The 22,436-nt window shown below is 34.1% G+C and overlaps 1 protein-coding gene across 1 annotated transcript; it reads right to left on the minus strand.

Annotated features, from left to right (window-relative positions):
* Positions 1 to 1,172: 1,172 nt before the first annotated feature.
* LOC128185599 (WD repeat and coiled-coil-containing protein-like) lies at positions 1,173 to 20,589 on the minus strand. Its single transcript, XM_052855189.1, has 16 exons — positions 20,360 to 20,589; positions 17,663 to 17,780; positions 14,310 to 14,473; positions 13,634 to 13,748; positions 13,171 to 13,243; positions 11,179 to 11,246; positions 10,552 to 10,664; positions 9,794 to 9,912; positions 9,134 to 9,253; positions 8,609 to 8,716; positions 8,060 to 8,237; positions 5,976 to 6,823; positions 5,476 to 5,522; positions 3,658 to 3,716; positions 3,207 to 3,338; positions 1,173 to 1,565 (listed from the first exon to the last, which is right to left on the minus strand). Exons 1-16 carry the CDS (start codon positions 20,412 to 20,414, stop codon positions 1,381 to 1,383), a joined length of 2,502 nt encoding a protein of 833 aa, XP_052711149.1. The 5' UTR covers positions 20,415 to 20,589; the 3' UTR covers positions 1,173 to 1,380.
* Between the last annotated feature and the right edge of the window lie 1,847 nt (positions 20,590 to 22,436).

A 22,436-nucleotide genomic window follows, 5' to 3' on the forward strand; every position in this document is an offset into this window, starting at 1 on the left:
TCCCTAAATTATTTTTATACTATTGATTTCAAAATTGTTTTCAATTTGCTGTTTGAAAAGTTCATGAATGCTTTTAATACCTACAAAAACTTTCCTTCTGAATGAGGGTTGTCTAAATTAAATGCATGAACAAACAGATACCATAGCATGTTTTATCATGAACTGGTACATGTACAACCATATAACAGGTATTTTCTGCGACTCAAAATTTTTGCGGTTTAGACCCAGAAAGGTATCAAATCATATTCTGCTTTTTCAATTGCTGCAATTACATTAGACCACAAAAAAAAAAAAAAAAAAGTTTTATACATTGCTTCAAGTTTTAAATCCATCCTTCATGCTTTTTACGGGACTCCGCTGGGGGCAGTACCGCTGAGAGGAGTGTAATGAGGGTGGTAGTTTCCCATTACATTACCAGCCACCTTTTGACTCTAGCTGCTGTGATTGTCGTGTGGTCAATGTTTTTGTAAAAACTCTGGTAAAGCACGCATTTGTGTTATGTTTTGTGAATATTTTACAAATTATGATGATGAAATATTTATATTTTTCAGTCTTTGCCTGTGATAACACTATGTATTGATTTTGAACTATATAACCCTTGACTTCAAATGACAAGATATTTGGGAGCCAGTGGGCTTTGCCTCTTTATATTTAAATATTTAATCATACAATGGCTTAAAATTATTAAAATATATGTAATAAGGAATCATTCTTTGAATATTATGAAGTATTAATTTCTATCAGGGCGTGATCAAATCTATCATAAAGCCCTTCGGGCTTTATTGGATTTGATCATGCCCAAACCGAAATCTATCATAAAGCCCTTCGGGCTTTATTGGATTTGATCAGCCCCAACCGAAATCATAACTTCATAATACTCAAAGAATGATTCCTTATTCCTTAAATGAATTCCCTTTTTTTTTTTAACTTCTTCTGACCTGCAATCAAAAATATTAACCTATCATTATTGAAGATAGTTGATTGACATCTTCCTTAAGTGATTCATTTTTTATAAATAGTCATCTAATTATACTATCATCCATGACTGTTATTGTTTAGAAAAAGATCTGCAAATGAATTTCAAAAAAGCGCTTGGAATACATAATCTGCCCATGCAGATCGATATGTGTAACCTGAAATATAATTTAATTTAATTTAATTTTAATAATATAAATCACGTCTGATTATTTGTTACCTTTTGAGTGTGTATTTTTGGAGATGTATAATAATGCTAAAATATAATTCACATGGAGTTAGTGTGATTTTTATTGGATTGAGTAGAATTTCTGTGGATTTTTTATACCTGCAAAATTCCGCAAAAAATAAACAACTGCAGAAAATACCCGTTATACCGTAATTTAAAAGTGCTAAAACACTGCGTTAACAATCACTTTTGTTACTGGAATCGTGAAGTTTAAAGTCCTGCTGATCTGAGTCAGAGTCGTGATGATGACTAGGAACTATGGGATTGGATTGCTTCCCTTGGATAATGATTGTGGAGAATGGCTCGAATCGCAGTGGAATGTATCCGTCAATGTTACTGGCTACCGTGCAGGGATCACCATCTAATTCAAAAGCAAAAAAATAAAAAGCTGTCACTCTTTACTTTAAACTTGGTAACAAAATACTTTTGTGCTCATGCATTTATGCCAAATCTATTATAACTTCTGATCTGATCATCATTACACAAATTTACAAATAACGACAGATGACCTATAAGAAATACACAAGACGCCAATTGGTCTTAACGATCACCTGAGTAGCATATAACCCATACACAAACTTGTTGAAGAGTCTCATATATTCATTTAATTAGAGTCTTTCTGGAGTAGAAAAAATTATAAATCTGTAATGACGACCACCTCCATGCCAAAAATCTTTCAAAAAGAACTATGAAACTTTAAGATATGGTCTACAAAATCATGAATTCAGTTTTCCTTTGTGTGAGAGTAAAGAAGATAATTTTTAAACATTATATGCATTAACACCTATACATCCTTTTTGGCCCTGCCTTAGAGTCAAAACTCATACTCAAGGGGACATGAAATTTAAAATTTTAGTAGAGGACTTCCTGGTAAACATACATGTAATTATGAAGTTAGTTTTTCATACAGATGTGTGAGAATAGAGAAGAAGATTTTTCAACATTATATGCATTAACACTATATTGCCCCCCCCCCCCCTCCCCCCCAATGTCCTGAACCCCTGACCCAGGGGTCATGAATTTCACAATTTTGGTAGAGGGCTTCATGGGCATCATAATCATGCATTCAGTTTTTTGCCCACATGTGTGGGAGTAAAGAAGAAGATTTTTTAAAATTTAATAAATTTTAACTATATGGCCATATTGGCCCCACCCTAAAGCCTGAACCCCTGATACAGGGGCCATGAATTTCACAATTTTGGTAGAGGGCTTCATGGACATAATAATCATGCATTTAGTTTATAACAAATATATATGGGAGTAGAGAAGAAGATTTTCTAAGATTCAATACACTTTAACTATATGGCCATATTGGCCCAACCCTAGAGTCTAAACCCCCCTTCCCCCCTGAGCCAGGGGTCATGAATTTCACAATTTTGGTAGAGGGCTTCATGGACATCATAATCATGCATTCAGTTTTTAACAAATACATATGGGAGTAGAGAAGAGGATTTTCTAAGATTCAATACAATTTTACTATATGGCCATATTAGCCCCACCCCAGAGTTAGAGCCCCTGACCCAGGGGCCATGAATTTCACAATTTTGGTAGACATCATAACCATGCAACCAGTGTTTTCCTCACATGTGTGGGAGTAGAGAAGAAGATTTTTGAAAATTTGGCTTTTTTTTTTTTGCATATTTGGCACCTCCTCTGGTGCCCTGGGGGTGGTAGAGCCATGAATATCACAATTTAGATTCCTCTTACCATAGAAATGCCCCACATCAAAAATAGTAACAATTCGACTTGTAGTTTTTTAAGAAGAAGTTAAAAATGTAAAATTGCTAACTCACGGCAGATGACGACAGACGAAAACGGATAGCAATAGGTCACCTGAGTTTACGATTTTCCATCATATCAGTTTTCTGAATTTCAAATCTAATCATCACTTGTACCATGCTACTTCTGATGCCAACATTGTGTGCAAGTTTTTTTTTTTCTATATTACACACTTTTTGATATTCTTATGATGAATCGTTGAACCGACATGTTAGGGATTTACCTAGGAAAATCTCCAATGTCTCCAGGTTAAAGCTGGCCTTCACAGCATCCAGGGGCAGCCTGCCATTGTCCAGCAGAAAGGTTTTCCTTACAGTTTTCTTATTAGAGCACCTGCATACCACCAACAAAGTCTCTATAAAGTAAGACATTTGTTTATTAATACAAATAAAATGTCTCCAATTTGTACAACTGAAAAACATAATTTTTTTATAAAGCCTAATTTTTCATGACATGCAAATTTTACACTGTTGAAATCCAAATTAGATGACTATACAATGTAATAACATACTGGTGTGCATTAATGATTACAATCAAAACAAGACCTGTAATGAATATTTAAAGATAACATATTATTTAGAAAGAACTCAACATTCCTCCCAAACAAACACAAAACTAACCTCGTTTTTTTATTTATAGTAAGTTTTTACTAACTCAGGTTTCAAATTACATACCTGGCTTTTCTACAGTTTGATATTTGGTTGGGAACACTAGGGAGGTCTCTTCTATCATTCTGAAATAGATACATACATATTATTATAACAGTAACCTGATCCATAAAGCCGGATCATGTCTGGTTGCCAGATGCGGATTGTCAGATCAATCGAGACGGGAACCGGCTTTATGGATCAAGTTACTGTTATAATGGAAAATTTATTATATCTATTTAAAAAGTTTTAATTAAAAACTATGTTTTTAAAATCAACTGACTTTTACTTATATAACAAAGCTATTTTTAAACGAACTTTTAAAACGCGCTAAAATACAGACGTTATCTAATGCGAACTACGTCATCATTTTGAGAGAGTGGCGATACAGAATCAGAAACCCACAGTGTGGTGATCCGCAAAATCCGATCACACTCTGTAAAATTGACAGTATCGAGCAGGGAAAATTGATGGGTATATAATAAAGTATCTGATTCCATGATTGTTTGAAAAATGATTTCTATAAAATGGTAAATCTATTTGAATTCTTGTATGCAAAGATTTCAATATAAATATTGGTATCCTGCAGTAGTATGTATATGAAAAAAAAAACATGTATATTAATCTTTAGAAGATTCAAATTTACTTCTCCTTAAAAAAAAAAAATTCTTGAATAATTTTCATAAACACAACTGCCAACTAACATTTCTTTAAATTACAAATGGTTTTGATTGTGTTCCGTACATATCTTGTACATATACCTTCTAAAAGGTTTGGCGTTTTATTGAACTAAGCTATGAATTTCTTTGTATAATTTTTAAGTACTTTTCACTATATTAACAATTACATGTATGTGACTGTGTACTTTGTCAGAAGTATCAAACAATAAACAATAAGGCACAGCAATCCTATCACTCTATTATTAAAAAGTTATGGGACTGTGTATTAAAAAAATTGTTTAAAATAAAATTTTAAAGAGAGGAAAAGTGGGAGAATTCTTACTTAAGTTGAAGAGTAGGACCTATAACCTGCTTATAGTGAAATAAACAATTAATTTGATCAAGAGTAATTTAACAGATGTGAAGATGCCTCGATACATATAGTGTCTAGTATTTCCTCATTTTCAAACATACAAATTAGTAAATAATATTAAAAAATTAAATATATACATGTACATTTAAAATAATTAATCCAACTAGAGTCACTTTTCAAATCCATCAATTAAGTTCCCTATGCATGAAACGATTGGACTACGGACATTGCACGCTGCAAGAGGTATCTCATGACAAGATACATGTAGTGGCACTGATATGTCATACATCTTAATTTATTGTCAATGATACATCAATTACTAAACACAATTTTTCTTCAATTCATTCTTCATTTCAAAAACCATTTGCATTAAAAAGAAAACCTTTTAGCAACTCAAAAATATGTATTAAAAGGTATCAGATTTAGTTCAAATCATTCAAACATTGCTAGCTTGTTAGGTTTTGCCTTTCATATCCCTCGTAATGGGTGCCAATTGTTTTATATTAATCAGAAAAAGTGTACTGCAGTCATACTCAAGTCATGATTTCTGCATCATTTGGACATTCCTTCAAATTGATTTTAAATGCCATAAAGTGTTTTTTTTGGCATGTATAAAATTTGGGCATTTTTAAAAAAAAAGAATGTGCCCATTAATTGCTTGTACAGTGTAGTAACAATGAAATGAATACACATCATAAATTTTGGTATCTTAAATTTTGTCAATTTGGTATAAAATGCAAACTGCAATAGTAAGTCATGCTCTCTGATCATTGCATTCCTATGAATCAATTTTAATACAATTTTATTACTCACTGTGATAACTTGGAGACTTTAGCATTCAACTGAATGATGTGTTCATTCTGGAAAATAAGATATTTTAGAATTTAATAATTTACAGGTATTGAAAGAAAAAAGATTAAAATTAAACATGAAAAAAGTATTTATCTTAAGTCATACTTAAAAGTGGCATTTATTTATTTCTTTTCAACAACATCAAAAGTGATAAAAAAAAACTTTCCTAACAAGTTACTCAGTACTAATAGTAAAACATACCGCATAACCGGTTTTTTTTGCATGTCACAAAATTTGTGAAAATGGGTAAAATCTGTAACATTTTTAATTTGCGTCAGTCATTTTTTGCGATTTAAAAAGTTTCTTAAAGAAAATGATATAAGATATAATTTATGCGTATTCAATTATTTGCGATTTAAAAGAGATCGTGAAAAAAGCCAAAATTAGACCAGCGTGAAAATTACCAGATATACGGTATATAAACAGAATCTATTTAACTTTGTCGTTCCCACTGTAAGTACCTGCTCAAGTATTTCTTGTTCCATCAGCTCGATCTTGAGGGCTTCGTCCATAGATTCTTCATTCTCCGACTTGTCCATCCACCCCTTGTCTGAGAGCTGCTGTTGATAACCCTCAGTTGGAGCATCAACTTCAACATCCACGTCTGGATTGTCCCCCCTCTCTGTATTACTGCTTACAGTTGTATCTAGCGGTAACTTGGATTTTAAACTCTCTGTGATTTCATCCACCTCTTCTTCAATGTCCGCTGTACTTAAACTGTTACGAAACACTGGCTCCTGTTCCGAGAAGTCCACCTTCTCTGTTTCAAGGTCACTCTCAACACTGATTGATTTACGAAGATCCACAATTTTTGGCCTGGATGACGTGTTGTCCGAAGATGGCAACAATGTTATTTCTCTTGGAGACTCTGAATCATTGTCTGCTAACACAACATCAGTCAAAACCATCTTTGGCACTGGGTGCTCAGGCTTCTCTGAGTTTCCTACAGGAAGATCCTCCACATCTGATTGTTTAAATACGGCAGAATCTTGACTGTCGGTCTGTTCAGAATAAGGAGTTACCTCCCTTGGTGACACTTCGGAGTCTGTGTCCGAGGGATCACAGAGTTCACTCCGAGTTTTCTGTTTTGGGAGGTACAAGTCTGCACCAGGTATGCCCTCCTTGGACACCTGATCAGGGACACTGTTCTCATTTTGGTCCTTTAGACACATATTTTCTGTTTGTTCTTGCTCCGTGTTGACTTCAGTTTGTTGCCTTGGAGACTCAATTGAGGACTGGCTGCTGTGCACAGATTCTGATGAGTCAGCAGATTCATTCATCTCTTTATCTGACTGCATTTGATGTAGATCTTCAAATACAAACATACTGAGAACAATTATAAATTGTTTTGATCTTAATTACTGTATATAACATATACATGTATAACATTTATAATCTTTTTTTTTTTTATTAAATTAAGATATATACAATTCATCAACAGCCTTTCATCAAGTACACAAGCTTGACAAGAATTGTTTTCTTTCTTTATGCCGGTAAGTGATTGTTAAGGCAGTAAATATTGTCTAGCGTTAGACCTGCTAGTTATTGAAACAGAGAATAAATACCTGATACCGGTACTTACATAGTCAGTTAAAATAATCCAAACAAAACACCTTTTTACATAAATAAGCGTACATCAACAATACAGACCCTGCTAATTCTCAATACACTGTAACTTTGAGTCATAGGTTGTATAGCTTCCCTCTTATAAGGCAGGAAGGATGGAAGAATGCACAAATTTCCTGATAAAACCTTACACTCACAACACTGGACTTTTCATAGGAAAATCATAAGTCTCCTTTTCAGTTGATTTTATTGTTTCTAATTGCAACTTATTCAATTAATAAAGTTTCAAGCATGTCTTTTTTTCTCCAGGTGCATTATTAACTGTGGTGCCAGTGTACGGTAATTATGTAATAGTCATTATAGTCACGTGACAGTAAGTCCACACTGTTTAACAAGGTTGAGTGAAAGTACATAAAATATGATATACTAGAATTGTTAAATGACATATTACGTAAGTTAAATTATCCATAAGAATGAGCATTTAGTACCTAGTATATACCAGTACATGTACTTAATGAACTCAAGAAGGACACAGGCCAATTCTTAAACTTAAACTGTGAAGGATTTAGTTAAAATCAGATTTATTAAAAACACTTAGTCTCTACAGCACTTCAGAAAATGGAGGGGGGGGGGGGCGATTATGTCTAGTGCTAAATAGATCCTTAAGGTATTCCCTCTGGGTTTATCTCTCCATTTGCCGAGAGTAAGTTATGTAATTACTTATATTTTTAAAAGATTTCAATAAGTCTGAGTGTACCTATTACCATGCATTCTGTAATCATGATTTTATTTCAGGAGTTAACTCGGTAGTATGGTAGTATATGTTTGAATTACTTCAGCATGTTCAGCAGTACAGATTTTTGGCACATAAATATTTAGCAAAATGATTTCTACTTGCTCATGAAGTATATACGGAACTACCCCTCATAGAAAGTTCCACAATGTCGGCAAATTTATTTTACAGACTGTAAAATCTTACCAACATCAATGGGATAAAACTTTAATTTGACATCCATGTTTGACCCAGATGGTGATGGGAGAAATGTGGAATCATTGCTTTTCTTTGCCCCTGCAGCAATTAGGACACCCTTGTATCCTATGGCAACACCCTTGGGAATGAGACCAATTCCTTTTGGTCTCTCCAGTTTGTCCATATGCTGTTAAAGGAAGTCAAAGTAATGGGTGAAAATAAAATGAATAAAAAAAATGTTCTAATTTACCTGGTAATTTTTTATCTAAAAGAAGACAATTTCTAATTCACATTAATTTGTTGGGTAATACATGTAATGCAATCCTGATTTTATGGTTATTATTCTGTCATAGAAGAAATGAAGTCATTTTCTGTCTATAATCAAATTGAACTGAGCATAATATAGCATTGTGAAAATTATTTGCACTAATGCATTATAGAACATCTTTCTGACAAATATTAGTGTACCTTAAACAAACATGTTCTGCTGTCTTTGGATAGAAATACCATCAAACAGGCTGCTAGTACTGTACAATAAATGAATAATGAAGGACTTACAATTTCTGCTGACTTGATTAAGTCCCCACCAGGTCCCTCCTTGGCAAAGGTGAACACTTGAAGGACGTTCTGTGTGTTGCTTCCAACAACCAGGGATCTCAAGCTGGGCTGTAAGGTAAAAATAGAGGATAAAAGTGGGCTGAAACATTAATCACAAAGTCAGACTGTGCTGTAAGTAGCATTAAACAGAGGGCTGAAGTGGGCTGTAGCATTCATCACATGATCAGACTGGGCTGTAATAAGCATTAAACAGAGGGCTGAAGTGGGCTATAGCATTAATAAAAGAGGTAGAGTGAACTTGTCTGTAGCACACCGGCCTTGACTACAGTGGCCTGACGTATTTCATTAACAATAAGTGAGATAAGGTTGAAGCATAAAACAGATGTTTTTTTGAGTGGGCTCTAGCATACCAGTTTATGTATCATAAAAGTACAATTAAAAGTACACAGCTTGTGACAGAGGACGATTAACACATTGATAGATTTCAGTGTTTCTGTGGTTGAAACTTAAAATGGTTAAGTTTACCTCAAAGATAAGGATTTCTGGGGAAAGAAGTCCATGAAGTCGGGCACAGCTCTTTCTGTGGGGATCTCGATTTTCTCGTAATTGGATTGTCACCAGCTGTGCTGTTTCTTGCATAACACTCTGTCAAAGAACACAAATATTTTAACAATTTGAATTACCTTGACCATAGGGATCAACAATGATGGTGTCATTTGGACTTCCTTATTAAACAAGGTTACATACCCTCGCAAAAAAACAAAAGAAAAGGTATTTGTGCTATTCATTCATTCAATCTTTATTTCCCCCTTTTGGAGACAATGGGCTACTGGCAACTATGACCACTGAGCCATGTGCTCCACGAAGTGGATAGAGGACTAGGACCAATGTGGATTTAAAGTGGATAGAGGACTTAAAAGAATAGAATAATATATGTATATAAATGAACAGAAGATTAGGAAATTACATGTGGATATCTGGTTAGGAATACATGTAGTACCTGTGAATTTATGTGGATATATGGTTAGGATTAGTACCTGTGGATTTATGTGGATATATGGTTAGGATTAGTACCTGTGGATTTATGTGGATATATGGTTAGGATTAGTACCTGTGGATTTATGTGGATATATGGTTTGGATTAGTACCTGTGGATTTATGTGGATATATGGTTAGGATTAGTACCTGTGGATTTCTTGGCAGGTTGAACAGTGTTCCTGTGATGGATTGAGAGGAGTTCTGTTTCTTTGGCACAATTATGTCAGATCCATTGTTGTGTGGGTGATGGTCTCCATTAAACACAGCTGTAAAATTTAAATGATGCAGTTATTTGACCACAATTTGGCCATGATTCAACTTTCTTTTAATTAATTGTGACAACTTAACATCAGGTTTTACCAGTGCTGGTTCACAGTGACTAGAGTATTTTTTGTGAATGAACCCAAAAGAAAATTTTAATCAAATACTAGATATATTTAAGAACTAGTTGAAGTCGAGAAATAATCCTGAAGACTCAAAATTTTCTTGCATGCCAATAAAAATTAGTTTGCAGTAATCTAAAATTAAGAAACATCTTGTTCCCATGTACGAATTGTGATTTGGATTCATATTTCATATATATGAAAAGCCAATTATGAACAATTCAACTTCAAAATGTAATGGCTTGCATAAGCATTAATCTTAAAGAGGAGAGTATAAGATACTGTGGAATCATTAATTTTCGTGGGGGCCAATTTTCGTGGATTGCTGAAATTTTATAGGTTCGTGGGGACGTAATTTCGTGTATTTTCTTATACCTACAAAACGAAACATGACTTAATAACCCTAATATATTATTTGTGGAGGATGTTAATTCGTGAATGAGAGGTACCCACGAAATCCACGAAAATTAAGCCACCACGAAATCTAATGATTCCACAGCAGATGAAGTACTCCAGACTTACTGGGAGCGTCAAACATGTCCTGGTTCTTACAGAGAGACTCCAGGGGCAACTCTGTGGCACATACCAGCAGTGACCTAGATAGCAGGACCACAGATCTAATGCTGCAGTCTAATCTACAATAGGACAATTACACTATTTAACATATAATGCAAACAATATTTTTTTTAATGTTTTCTACAATCCAATTAAAATTAGATCTTCCATTTGCTCATTGGTTTTGATATGTACCCTTCACTTGAAGCATTGCAAAAATAGGAGGGGTTGGAAGATTTAATTTTAATTAGACTTAATGTACCAATATCAGTGTACTGAATAAATAAATGCCATCTTTTTAAATAAAATTTGGATGCACACATTGAAAGCTTATATATCTGATCATCCACAAAAAGATAACTGTGGAATCAATTAAAGTCATATGGCCAATTTTAATGGATTCCCAATAAAGTGTATCTTAAAAGTTGGTTGATTTATAATTTCACATTCTTAACCATCTATTGTAATATTAAAGACTGTTAAATTCATTGAGGATGCATATTCATGGTTGAGAATACGTACAAAATCCACAATTTTTTTTTAAGCCACACAGAATTCTACTCCTTCAGCAGTAGCTATTGATATTACACTTACCCTGGGATCTTCCAGGCAGAGGGGGTGAAGCTGCTGATGGACTGGTCTATGTCATCCCACGTGTACATCTACCAACAAAGATGGAGATTAGGTCAACTGGACATGATAATGTCTAACTGACAGCAATATTTGAATAATGTTTTAATGTCACCCCCTTTAATGTTCTAAGTTACCATTACTTGATACATGTAAATCCGACATCTACCAACAAAGGGAAATGCCATAAGTCTACTGTGCATATACAGCCTACTCCGGATATATTGAAATTCAGGGGACCATGCAAATTATTTCAATATATCCGTATTTCAATATAAGCGAAATTGACTGACGTGAAGCCGCCATTTTTTAAAGCTCAATCCCGATGTAAGCATAGAAAACCAAACCCGAACAAATTATTAGATCATCATTTATCTATTACAATTAACGGATTACATAGAACATTAGTCCTTGAAAGTTTGATTAAAATCATATCCGAAAGTTTTGTAAGTTTCGTTTTGTTGCTATCTTAAACCTCATCATAATCTCGGATCGCATTCTTTTACGTTTTAGAAAAACGTTAGAGAAAAATCACCACACTCAAATGCTTCAAATATTGCTGAACGCTGCTTGTATATCATCGTAAGTGTACACGCGATAATCTCCAAATCCTTAGCTATTTCGAATTAAGGCTTTGTTCTTTCATCAATAGCCATAACTAGTTTGTATTTAGTGTCCGGAGATAAGGTATTTCTTTTCCATGGGGTTTCCATATTACGTCAAGCCTCAATACATCCGTATTCGTAAAAACAAAAAATTAAACAGTGAATAAATTTTACATTTTAATAAAAGTATAAAAACACACATGAAGAGAATTTATCAATTCACACCTTTGTATATCAACCAGTCAGTCTGGCATAATTACTGTCACCAACCGTGACGACAGCCGCCAGGGAGAACTTCAATATAACCATTATAAAAACAACTAATTATCACCTGTGGGGACCGATCAGTGGCTTCAATATAAGCGATATTTCAAAATAACTGATTTCATTATATCTGTGAAATCAATGCAAAGAATATGAGAGGCAAAAACTGTGGATTTATTTCTATTTCAAAATAAGCGGAACTTCAAAATAAGCGAGTTCAATATAAGTGGAGTAAGCTGTAGTAATAATTTACTGAGAACAATATATGGTAGATTCCTAATAAAATGCGAGAAATTTATATCTGCGTAAAATTGTGAGAAGCACATCTCGAAGATTTTAAAATCTTGCTTTTATTTTTGGACAGAAACTAAATGAAACTATGATAAAACTTCAGCTTTCGCAATTTTATATTCTTGCAATTTAATGCAAATAGCTGAATTGCAGAATCAAGTACTCATGTAAGGAGGAATCTACACTACAGTAAACTAAACACTACAACTTTGTACTGTCATATAATTCCCTGACAAACTTACATACCAGTATCACTTCTTAAATATGCAGATCACGATCATTTAATCTACTGAAAAAGGGACAAAGCCTATGTCTGCTTTATGTTATAAGCAACCTTTGCATGGCATTTAAGTTTTCTGATTTTGGAATAGACAGTTGTGAACTAATCAGCAGCAATTAATTTCTATGAGCAAGAAGTAACTTTATATTTCTAAAAGTGTGTGTTGCATCCGCATGTGATAAATATCCCCATAGACTCACAAATCCAACGTATATCTATTGCAAGCGTACAATTCTATGAAATCATTCTTATTCAAAAGGTTAAAGTTTGTGGATTGCAAGAGTTTTTTTCAGTGTACATGGTGTAGTTTGGATGTGCCATTTAATCACCATTTAGACATATCAAAATTCATTGAGGATGAAAATATGTGGATGAAGGGTAGCCACGAAATTAACAAAACTGAGCCATCACAAATTTCGATGAATTCACAGAACTTGGTTTACAGCTAAGGTGGCTGAGATATTTTTTGCACACATTTTATACTTTTTTTACAGCTAGAAATCTAAACAGGATTACCAGGATGACAGCCCCCACACAGAGCACTAGTCGCTGACCGTCATGTGACCACACCCCACAGCTGATTGTCCCGCTGCAACAAAGGGAGATCACTTCAGTGTCCATAACATAATCATTGCAGAAAAACCAACACATCTTGTCATTCAGTTGGGAATATGGAATCTTTTTTGTTATTCGAGTTAGTCTGTAACATTTATTAAAATTTTGGAAGTTTTGTAATTCGATCTAGAACATTTCCTTGTGACAGATCTTCATCTGATGGCACCATAATTCCCAATGTAAGGTTATGAAATGGTACATAAAAATGGTGATGGGGATCAGGTATACTATTTGTCATCATAATTTTTTTATTCCTTCAACAAGACTCTTAGATAAAAAAAAAACCCACCCAACTCCATAGATAGAAATCTTGTACACCATGCTACAAGATCAGCCTCCATCATGAAATATAAAGAGAACTGACCTTTCCAATGGTGGAAGTGCAAAGCTTCCTCTGTCCTGGGCATGGTTGAAAAAAAAGCTGCACTGTTGTTTACTGAGGATACACAGAATGTCTCTACAGGGATTCCATAAACAACCTGTAACAAAATATAACCTTGTATCAAATCTTAATATATATTAGCTAAAAGGTAGATAGATTATAGATAGAAAGACGAAAAAGTTAAAAGACACACAAAATTAAAGCACCTCCAAACATCAATTTCAGGGGCATAAAAAAACATTTGAAATTAATCTTTTATTAGCATCAGAAACTTAATTGATAAAGGGATAACTTTCATTTAAATCAGTTTTGTAAGAGTCATTCCACTTGGTCTTTGCCAGAGCAGTTATTCGCATGCCATAATTGGTTAATTATGTGAAAAGATATGTGAAAGATAAGAATGAAGAGAACTTTTACAGTCTAGACGAATAAAACATAAATGATTTTCATGAAGAAAAAAAAAATCATATTTATTTTAAAAGAAAGGCAATGTGTACATCAGGTCAATATTGATCACACAGTGTTAGCTTGATGACGCGACCTCTAAATATAGAATGAAAACAGTCCCGCAGAAACGCATGCACAATCTCAAAACCCGTATCAAGACAGCCCGCGCTCTTGCGCGGCCAGTAATAAGTAAATTCTAATGTATACATACCTTTTGAGATTGGTTGTACATTTAGTTTTCGGACTTGCTTGAAGTTGAGTTTAGGTATGACCCCATCCACCTTCCAGAGGGACAGATGCTGGGTGTGGACAACACACATATAACAGGTGTGGGGGCCAATGTTACAGCTCCAGTGAATGCTCCTCACACTGTGTCTGAAACAGGGATAGAATAGGGTTTACATAATGTGTCAAAAAGTGTATGTGTGCAAAGAGGGAGGGGGTTTTAATGAAAAAGAAGCTAGAACTATAAAAAAAAAACCCCTGATATGATGTGACCTTCACCTTGGTCAATGACCTTTTATAAGGGTCATGACATACTCTCAAGTCATATGCAAACTGTGCCAAATAAGAACTTTTTCATAAAAGACCTGTCACATGCCAATTAAGGACAGACAAACGGACTGATTATAAACTGCCAGAAGAGGGTGTTGATTCAATATTTCTACTTGAGAAAATGAGAGCATTTTGTCACCCTTGAATAGAGTAGATTAAAAAAAATGCAAAATACTAGTATTCCAAAAATGCAAAAAGGTGTTAAGATATTCATTGCATAGCCCTATACCTGTTACAGAATCCTATCAAGTTTTTTTTTTCCCACTAAAGTAGGGTAAACTATCATGTAATGTGAAATTTTCAATGGGTTTTTCCGTTTCCTTTAAATATCTAATGAAAACATTCATCCCCCCCCCCCAAAAAAAAAGAGAGAGAGAGAGAGATAGAAAATTTCTACATATATTGAAAACTATTTGTGGATGTAGAAGGAAATAACAGTAATGTCAGAAGTAAGAGTGACATGGGGTCATCTGTCCATCACAAAGAGCTTCAGGGGAAACCAAAAATGGGCCCCAACATACCACTACAACACAAGGTGATGAATGAAAGATGCTAATCTATTCTGAACATCACGCTGCACAGGTATTCTTCAAATGCCTTAAATACTTGTCACACCTGGCAAACAGGTAAAAATCAAGGTAAAAATAACACTTGAGAGGAATGTTCAGTCTCCTCTACCTGGCTCCTTGGATGGAGACCACATTATGACAACTGAAGGATTTTTAGCTCTGAATGAAGTTTTCCACCAGGTGATTAGGGCAGATTAGTGACCAATAGACAGAAGAACTACCTGTTATCATCCAGGTAAATTAATCTCTCCCTAAGACCTTAGCCCTGCCTTGTAATGCCTACAACCAGGAGATCAACTGCGATATAATGGGTCTCATTTCCTCACTGTAGTGTTTGGGATTCTTGAAGGACAGGCCTTCTTATCATAAGCTCATGATAAATTCATGAAAATGGCAGTGTAGTGAAAACAGTATCAATTGTTGGTCTAATGTATTCACTCCGGTAATTTAGAGTTCAAATGGGCCATTGCTGACTAATTAATCAGAGATACATACATTACCTGAAGTGTATCTTAATTAAGGGGTTTTAGGGGTTGGTGACTGTTGGTCTCAATGAAACAGGTTCTAGGACTTGTCTGGAGTGGAAAATTAAGATTAAGGACCAAGGACGGCTAAAAGACAAACAACCCAAAAACCTGAATCACAAACAAGAAACAAAAAAGCAAAATTATATTAGATAAAATAACAGTAAAAACTTTCTCAGATATGTTCAGGAAAATTAAGGTGGTATGGGACATCTGTCGATATTAATGTGGATTAAAGTACACTATTATTATAAAACTTTAATTGGTTTAGAATTTAAAAATATTTAACCAAAAAATAGCTTTTAAAAATACTTAAAGAGGTAAAATTTGTAAAACCCCCAGCGGGATTCAAACTCATGAGTAACAGGTTCGTAGTAAACCCTCTAACCCACTGTGCTACGCTGTTAGGTGACAAAATAGGGAAAGAAACTACTTAAATAATTACACTTGGTTTTATTGTTTATTTCGATAAAAAATATGTCACAATTATTTAAACATGGAAGCGTCCCATACCACTTTAAACAAAGATGTCAAGTTGCATAAATACAATGTAAATTATTAGTTACAGAAAATGTGGAAAACTTTCATTTGGAGTAAAAGAGTGTGAGCTTCTGCTTTGAAATAGATCTACTGGAGACTACAATATCCCATTTGCAATAATTAAAGATAAAGGGTACAAATGGATGTCCAAAGTTGTAATTGTAGCTAGAAACCTGGCAATAGAAAAACACAAACACTATAACAAATCTCTTATTTAAAGAAAAATGTTTAAAAGAAACTGATTCTGCCAGTAGTTTTTGACGGGAAAATGTTCAGCAAACTAAGTCTTCAGACCATAAATATAAATGGAGTTGGGCCTTTTTTATGGTCGTCACACAAAACATCAATAGTTCTGTCTATAAACCCGTCTGTTCCCAAGCCTTAAAGTGCAACAAAGTTATCAAACAAAAGAACGTTTCTTGTCAATACCCAAACTCTATAAATCAAGAACACTTGATCTAGCCCGAAATTCTGCACCCCTCCCAGATTTAATATCCTGTTTCTCTTTGTGTTTTTAAGTTGGCTATTGATAGTAACTTGTTTTTGAACCCCATTAATGCAATATTTGAAACTTGGGTACCTCAAAAACAAAAAGAATGATATTTATGGAATGTGTAAAATCTTTACTGTTTTTGACACCCCAACAAGCCAAAAAATGGATAAAAAAAGCATGTGTGACTGAAATTGTACTGGTATTATTTCAAATTTCTACTATATATACAGATATATATACATGAATATATGTGTGTTCATGAAAAAATGAGGATAAAAAAAGAAAAAAAATCTATAAGGGTTTTTCCTAATAAACCTGCAAATCCATATATACCCCGGTAATATTTTTTTGACAGAATTAAGTCTGAATTCAAATACATGTACTGTGACATCAATTTTTCTGTAAAATTACATAATGTATATAATGCATTAAATCAATGGTTACTCTGGAATCTAATAACATTTTGTTTGAGGCAATGCATATATTGCATGTGTAAAAAGCATTGTTTATAATGGTTTTTATGTTTGCTTTATGTTGCCATGATTTAAATTTCAGTAGAACAAAAATACAGGTGTAAACTATAGCATGATCCTAATCTGGCAGTACAGACATCTTGTCCTTGGATTTATTCCAATTTCTATAATTATGGCTCTCAATTTTCACTTCACAACAAAAACATTTAAATGCACCCCAAAAAGACTATCCTGTTGTGTTTTTAGCAATTTCTGTTTGCAATTTAAAGCTTTGTTGTACAATTAAGCAGTTTGAATTTTTTTCTTAAACATCAGGTTATTCTCAACTGTGCAAATCCATTTAGATTCATTGAATAACTACATAAGACCACTTTGTTTGCCTAGTTTGCATTAACATTTGGATAACTTACTCAAACTTCCCCAGCTTTAATGCCCGTTGATTGACCACTTGGCCATGTGAAAGCTGTACTGGGGCGAGGTAAATGGTCTTACCATCCGTCCACACAACTCCATAGTCAGGGTGAATGGCTGCAATATGAGGGAAAAATAATTCCTGGTATATTGTAATTTTTACAAGATATAATTAATATCTTCATGTACAAGTATTAAATTTTTTTCTGCTAAAGACATTTAATGCTAAAATGACATTTTACATAACCAGTACGAGACTATTTTGAGAATCACAAGTGTTTCACATTCTTTTAAGCCTTTAAATAATTATGACTCATATTGTAAAATATCAAACATACATTACATACATACTTATGCTAATTTTTTATGCTTGATAATCAACTACACGCCTTTAAATGTTGTCTATAATCATACTTTCAAAATTTTCATGATAAGATCTATTGCTTTAGATGTTTGATTATTCATTGCTTCAATTCATATACTTGCAGCAACCCCCCCCCCCCCCCCCCCCCCCCAATAATACTGACAGTAAGTTGGAGGATGATAAATGCCAAATCTTTTTACATTGTGAAAAGACTATTGATATCCCATGAAAAATTGACCAGTGATAAATGACTTCTGATGTAGTACAGTGACTTTATTTGATCTTATGGACAGCCTTCTCTGAAGAGATTAAGCCCTTCATTTGTCAGTAAGCTGTCTAAGGTATCACAACACTATTTTTTCGAAGGTTCACGTCAAAACATGGCTGAGTGAAAATAATTCCCGAATTCCCCTTCGTTTTTAGGAGTTTTCCGCCAGCGACAGGGACTGTACTTTTTTATGAGATAAAAAATAACATGTAAAATGCCTGATTTTCCCACCTATGTAAAAATACGAGGTCACTTGAATTTTTGATGCCAGTTGTTTAGGCAGGGGGGGTGAAAGGGCTCGGACATGATTTTCAAGCACATGTGTAACTTTGATGTAAACAAACTCTCGTGCCTTTGTGGATGGCTGTGTGTTTTTTGCTTCTAAATTGGTTAGGAACAATTGTTTTAAAAGTTGTAAAGAGGAATTTTCCCAGAAGTTTGATATAAACTTGCTACCCGTATCTAAAGTTGCGTAATTTTGGTAAGAATATATAGTAAAAATTAATAGTGTTGTGCAACCTGAAGGAAAATTGTTATGATGTGTTTTAAGTCATAAAGTGGAGTTTTTGGCGTTCTATCGATGTGTGTAGATTAGAAATCACCAACAATGAGCCTTTGTGGCCGGCACCTCTCTTATTTTGCTGTCAATGGCGCATACAAAATTAGCCCAGATTTCCTCTGAAATTTCGTAGAACATCAAACAGCGACCCGATTATAGTGTATCGGACCGTCCAAACTGCCCCAAAAATATACAGCAGCTTATCCAGAAAGTTGGTTTTATCGTCGTAAATTAAAAAAGCTTCTATGTAATACGAATTTTGTGTAAAATGAGTTATTTAGACGCTTGTATGGTATACAGAATCTATAAAATTATGCCCCTAAAACGCCAATATTAAAGTGAAATATGAATTTAGCTATGATTCAGCACCCGCATTAGATTTATTAGAACCTGCCAATGCTAATTTATATGAAAATGCACGCCAATTCTTAAAAATTGAATAATATAACGGCAGTTTTTCAACCCCTCCCCCAAAAGGCAGGGTCCCCTAAACTTGTACATGTATATATTCTCGGGTCGTCATGATATAAACAAGTTTGCATTGTCTTGTGAATAGACATGCATATTTGCACAAATTAGAACCAAGAAATTCATTCAAAATTAACACGCCGTGAAATTACATACAGTATAACTTTTAACATATTTTCATAAATCAGAGGCCACCGCGAGCACCATGGTTTTAATAATCGCTCATAACTTTTTGATATAGCTACAGAATTCAGTAAAACTTTCCACATGTGTTCCACAATAAATGTTTTTGTGTTTTCAGATTTTATTTTTGCGAGTGTAAAATAATAGATTACTTGCAGGTATCACAACACTATTTTTTCGAAGGTTCACGTCAAAACATGGCTGAGTGAAAATAATTCCCGAATTCCCCTTCGTTTTTAGGAGTTTTCCGCCAGCGACAGGGACTGTACTTTTTTATGAGATAAAAAATAACATGTAAAATGCCTGATTTTCCCACCTATGTAAAAATACGAGGTCACTTGAATTTTTGATGCCAGTTGTTTAGGCAGGGGGGGTGAAAGGGCTCGGACATGATTTTCAAGCACATGTGTAACTTTGATGTAAACAAACTCTCGTGCCTTTGTGGATGGCTGTGTGTTTTTTGCTTCTAAATTGGTTAGGAACAATTGTTTTAAAAGTTGTAAAGAGGAATTTTCCCAGAAGTTTGATATAAACTTGCTACCCGTATCTAAAGTTGCGTAATTTTGGTAAGAATATATAGTAAAAATTAATAGTGTTGTGCAACCTGAAAGTGACATGCCTCTGATGCCCTAGCTGCTTAGTAGAACACAAGAAAACGTATTCTATAAATATTAAAGGTGGTTTAAGTTGCACTGTATTATTGTTAAAAATAAGGTTTCCAACATACATGAAACGTACACAATGTGCAAAGAAAAATCGATTTAAGTCACGTTATGATGAATAGCTAAAAATAGGCAGCAAACTGTCGCAAGTTTCACTAAACGCGCCACAAAATCAGCCTCGGTACCCCTTACCTTGATGAAGGAGATCAACATTTTGTCCTCGCACATTTACGTGACCTAGATCCATTTCAATGCAGGAAAATTTCTAACATTGTATAACGATTATGTCATAAATTACACATTTTGTGAAGGATTAAAATAAATATCGCACTTTCTTTCCCACGTTTTGTTTGGCTCCCAAGCTATACACCTGTCGCATGTTTTGACTCTTGAACAAGTCTCGCCTCCTACGTTGAAGAGCGCACAGAAATTTTACCGCGAATATTTCAAATCCAATAGTGCTACAGGATATGTTAAAAGTTGTTGACAGTGTTCCCCCCCCCCCAAAAAAAAGAAGAAATAAATAACTGTGATAATACTTGTAACTTACAATTTGTTACAACGTCATATACCATCCGCTGTGCAAAGACTTGATATTAATGATATCTGCTGAAGAAAACTTAGGCCTACTCATAAATTTTTAGATAACTATTAAACAGATGTCATATTACACTCGACTTCATAACATTTATGATTACACTCATGATGTGGAAGCTCTTTAAATAACACTTTAAAGGGGCAAAGACACGTTTTCAGATGAAAATCTTATTTTTGAATTTTATGCATAAAATAGTTTCCTTTTGAATTTTGAATGAATCATCAAAATTTGACTGCTAGAAGTCATTTTACAAGTGAGATACACAGGAAATCTCTAAGTTGTTGGTTGGTAAACAAAGCTCGAGTTTTATATCTGTTTACAAATAACGTAAAGTAAAGAAATTACAATTTCTTTGACAAAATAAGTTGTGGAAACAAGATAAACTGATTCAATGCGTTCATAAATAATTTCATCAACAACAAAAATTAAAGATTGAAACTTACACCAATACAACACATATGTAAACAATAACAGGACTCGAGCTTTGTTTACAAAACAAAGGATTATAAACTCTGTAACTCCGACTTGTAACTTAATATTTGACTTTCATTTTTTTTTCTTCAAAACATCAATACTGAGAATTACAGACATTAAAATTGGAAAAATAATTTTTGAAAAATTTGAGTTAAAATTGTGTTTAAGTCCTTTTAATGCCATTTTACCTAATTTCTGATGGTATACACATACACGAATCTAGAGGGAATTAGGTGATCCGGCCTCATCCTCTCTTGAAAAATTAATTTCCAAAATCTAAAATTGAAAATATGTGTTCAAGACCAACTATAATATCGATATCAACGATATTGTACACAAAATGACGATATATCGATATTAAAATTGTTCCTTAATATGTATTCACCTATTTGACAAAATCAAAATCGATATCGTCGACATTGAAACCACGTGTAAGACGTACAACATTAACTATATAATGCGAAAAATCGTTGAGTCAATGGTTATGGTGTTTAATCGGATATATAGTGAATGGTATCGATTCGATATTGTCGATACCATCGATATTTATAAACACAAAAGTATAGACTGTTCAGAGTATATATGCGCAATTTGTATTTATAGAGCTACAGTTACCAACATTACGGATAAAACTTCAGTTAAACTTTTGCACGTTCTATAAGGCGAATGAACGGTGGTTGCTATAGGACATATGCTTGAGATATCTTTTAAAAATTCGTGGCCACGAAATAAAAGTCGTTCCCACAAAATAAAATTCGTTGCCACTAAATTTGAATTATTTATAAATGCAACAGGACATGCTAAAAACAATACTTGTACATATAGTATTCTTTTTCCTTGCATTTTATGTGACATTTTCTCAAAAAAAGGGAATACTTATTCAAATTACTTTTCAATCCCAAAAGTTTCTTGTTTGTACAAAGCAGCATCGTTTTTGAAAGTGGGAGGGGAGGGGGAGACACAACCAAAAAATCTTGACAAGCAAAAGAAAAAATGCTACTTCCCAAAATCCCGAAAAGTGGGAGGAGGAAACTCCATGTGAATTCATATTATAGAAAAATCATTGCTGCACCAAGAATTGCTCCCACTCCGATGCTTTGTGCCTGAGGGTCATCGTTTTCCATAAATTATGTATACACACTGTATGCATGCGCGGATCTAGAGGGATTGGGGGTCAGGGGGCACAGACACCCCCTT

This window comes from Crassostrea angulata, chromosome 5 (genome assembly GCF_025612915.1).
Source record: "Crassostrea angulata isolate pt1a10 chromosome 5, ASM2561291v2, whole genome shotgun sequence".
Taxonomy (NCBI): Eukaryota; Metazoa; Mollusca; class Bivalvia; order Ostreida; family Ostreidae; genus Magallana; species Magallana angulata.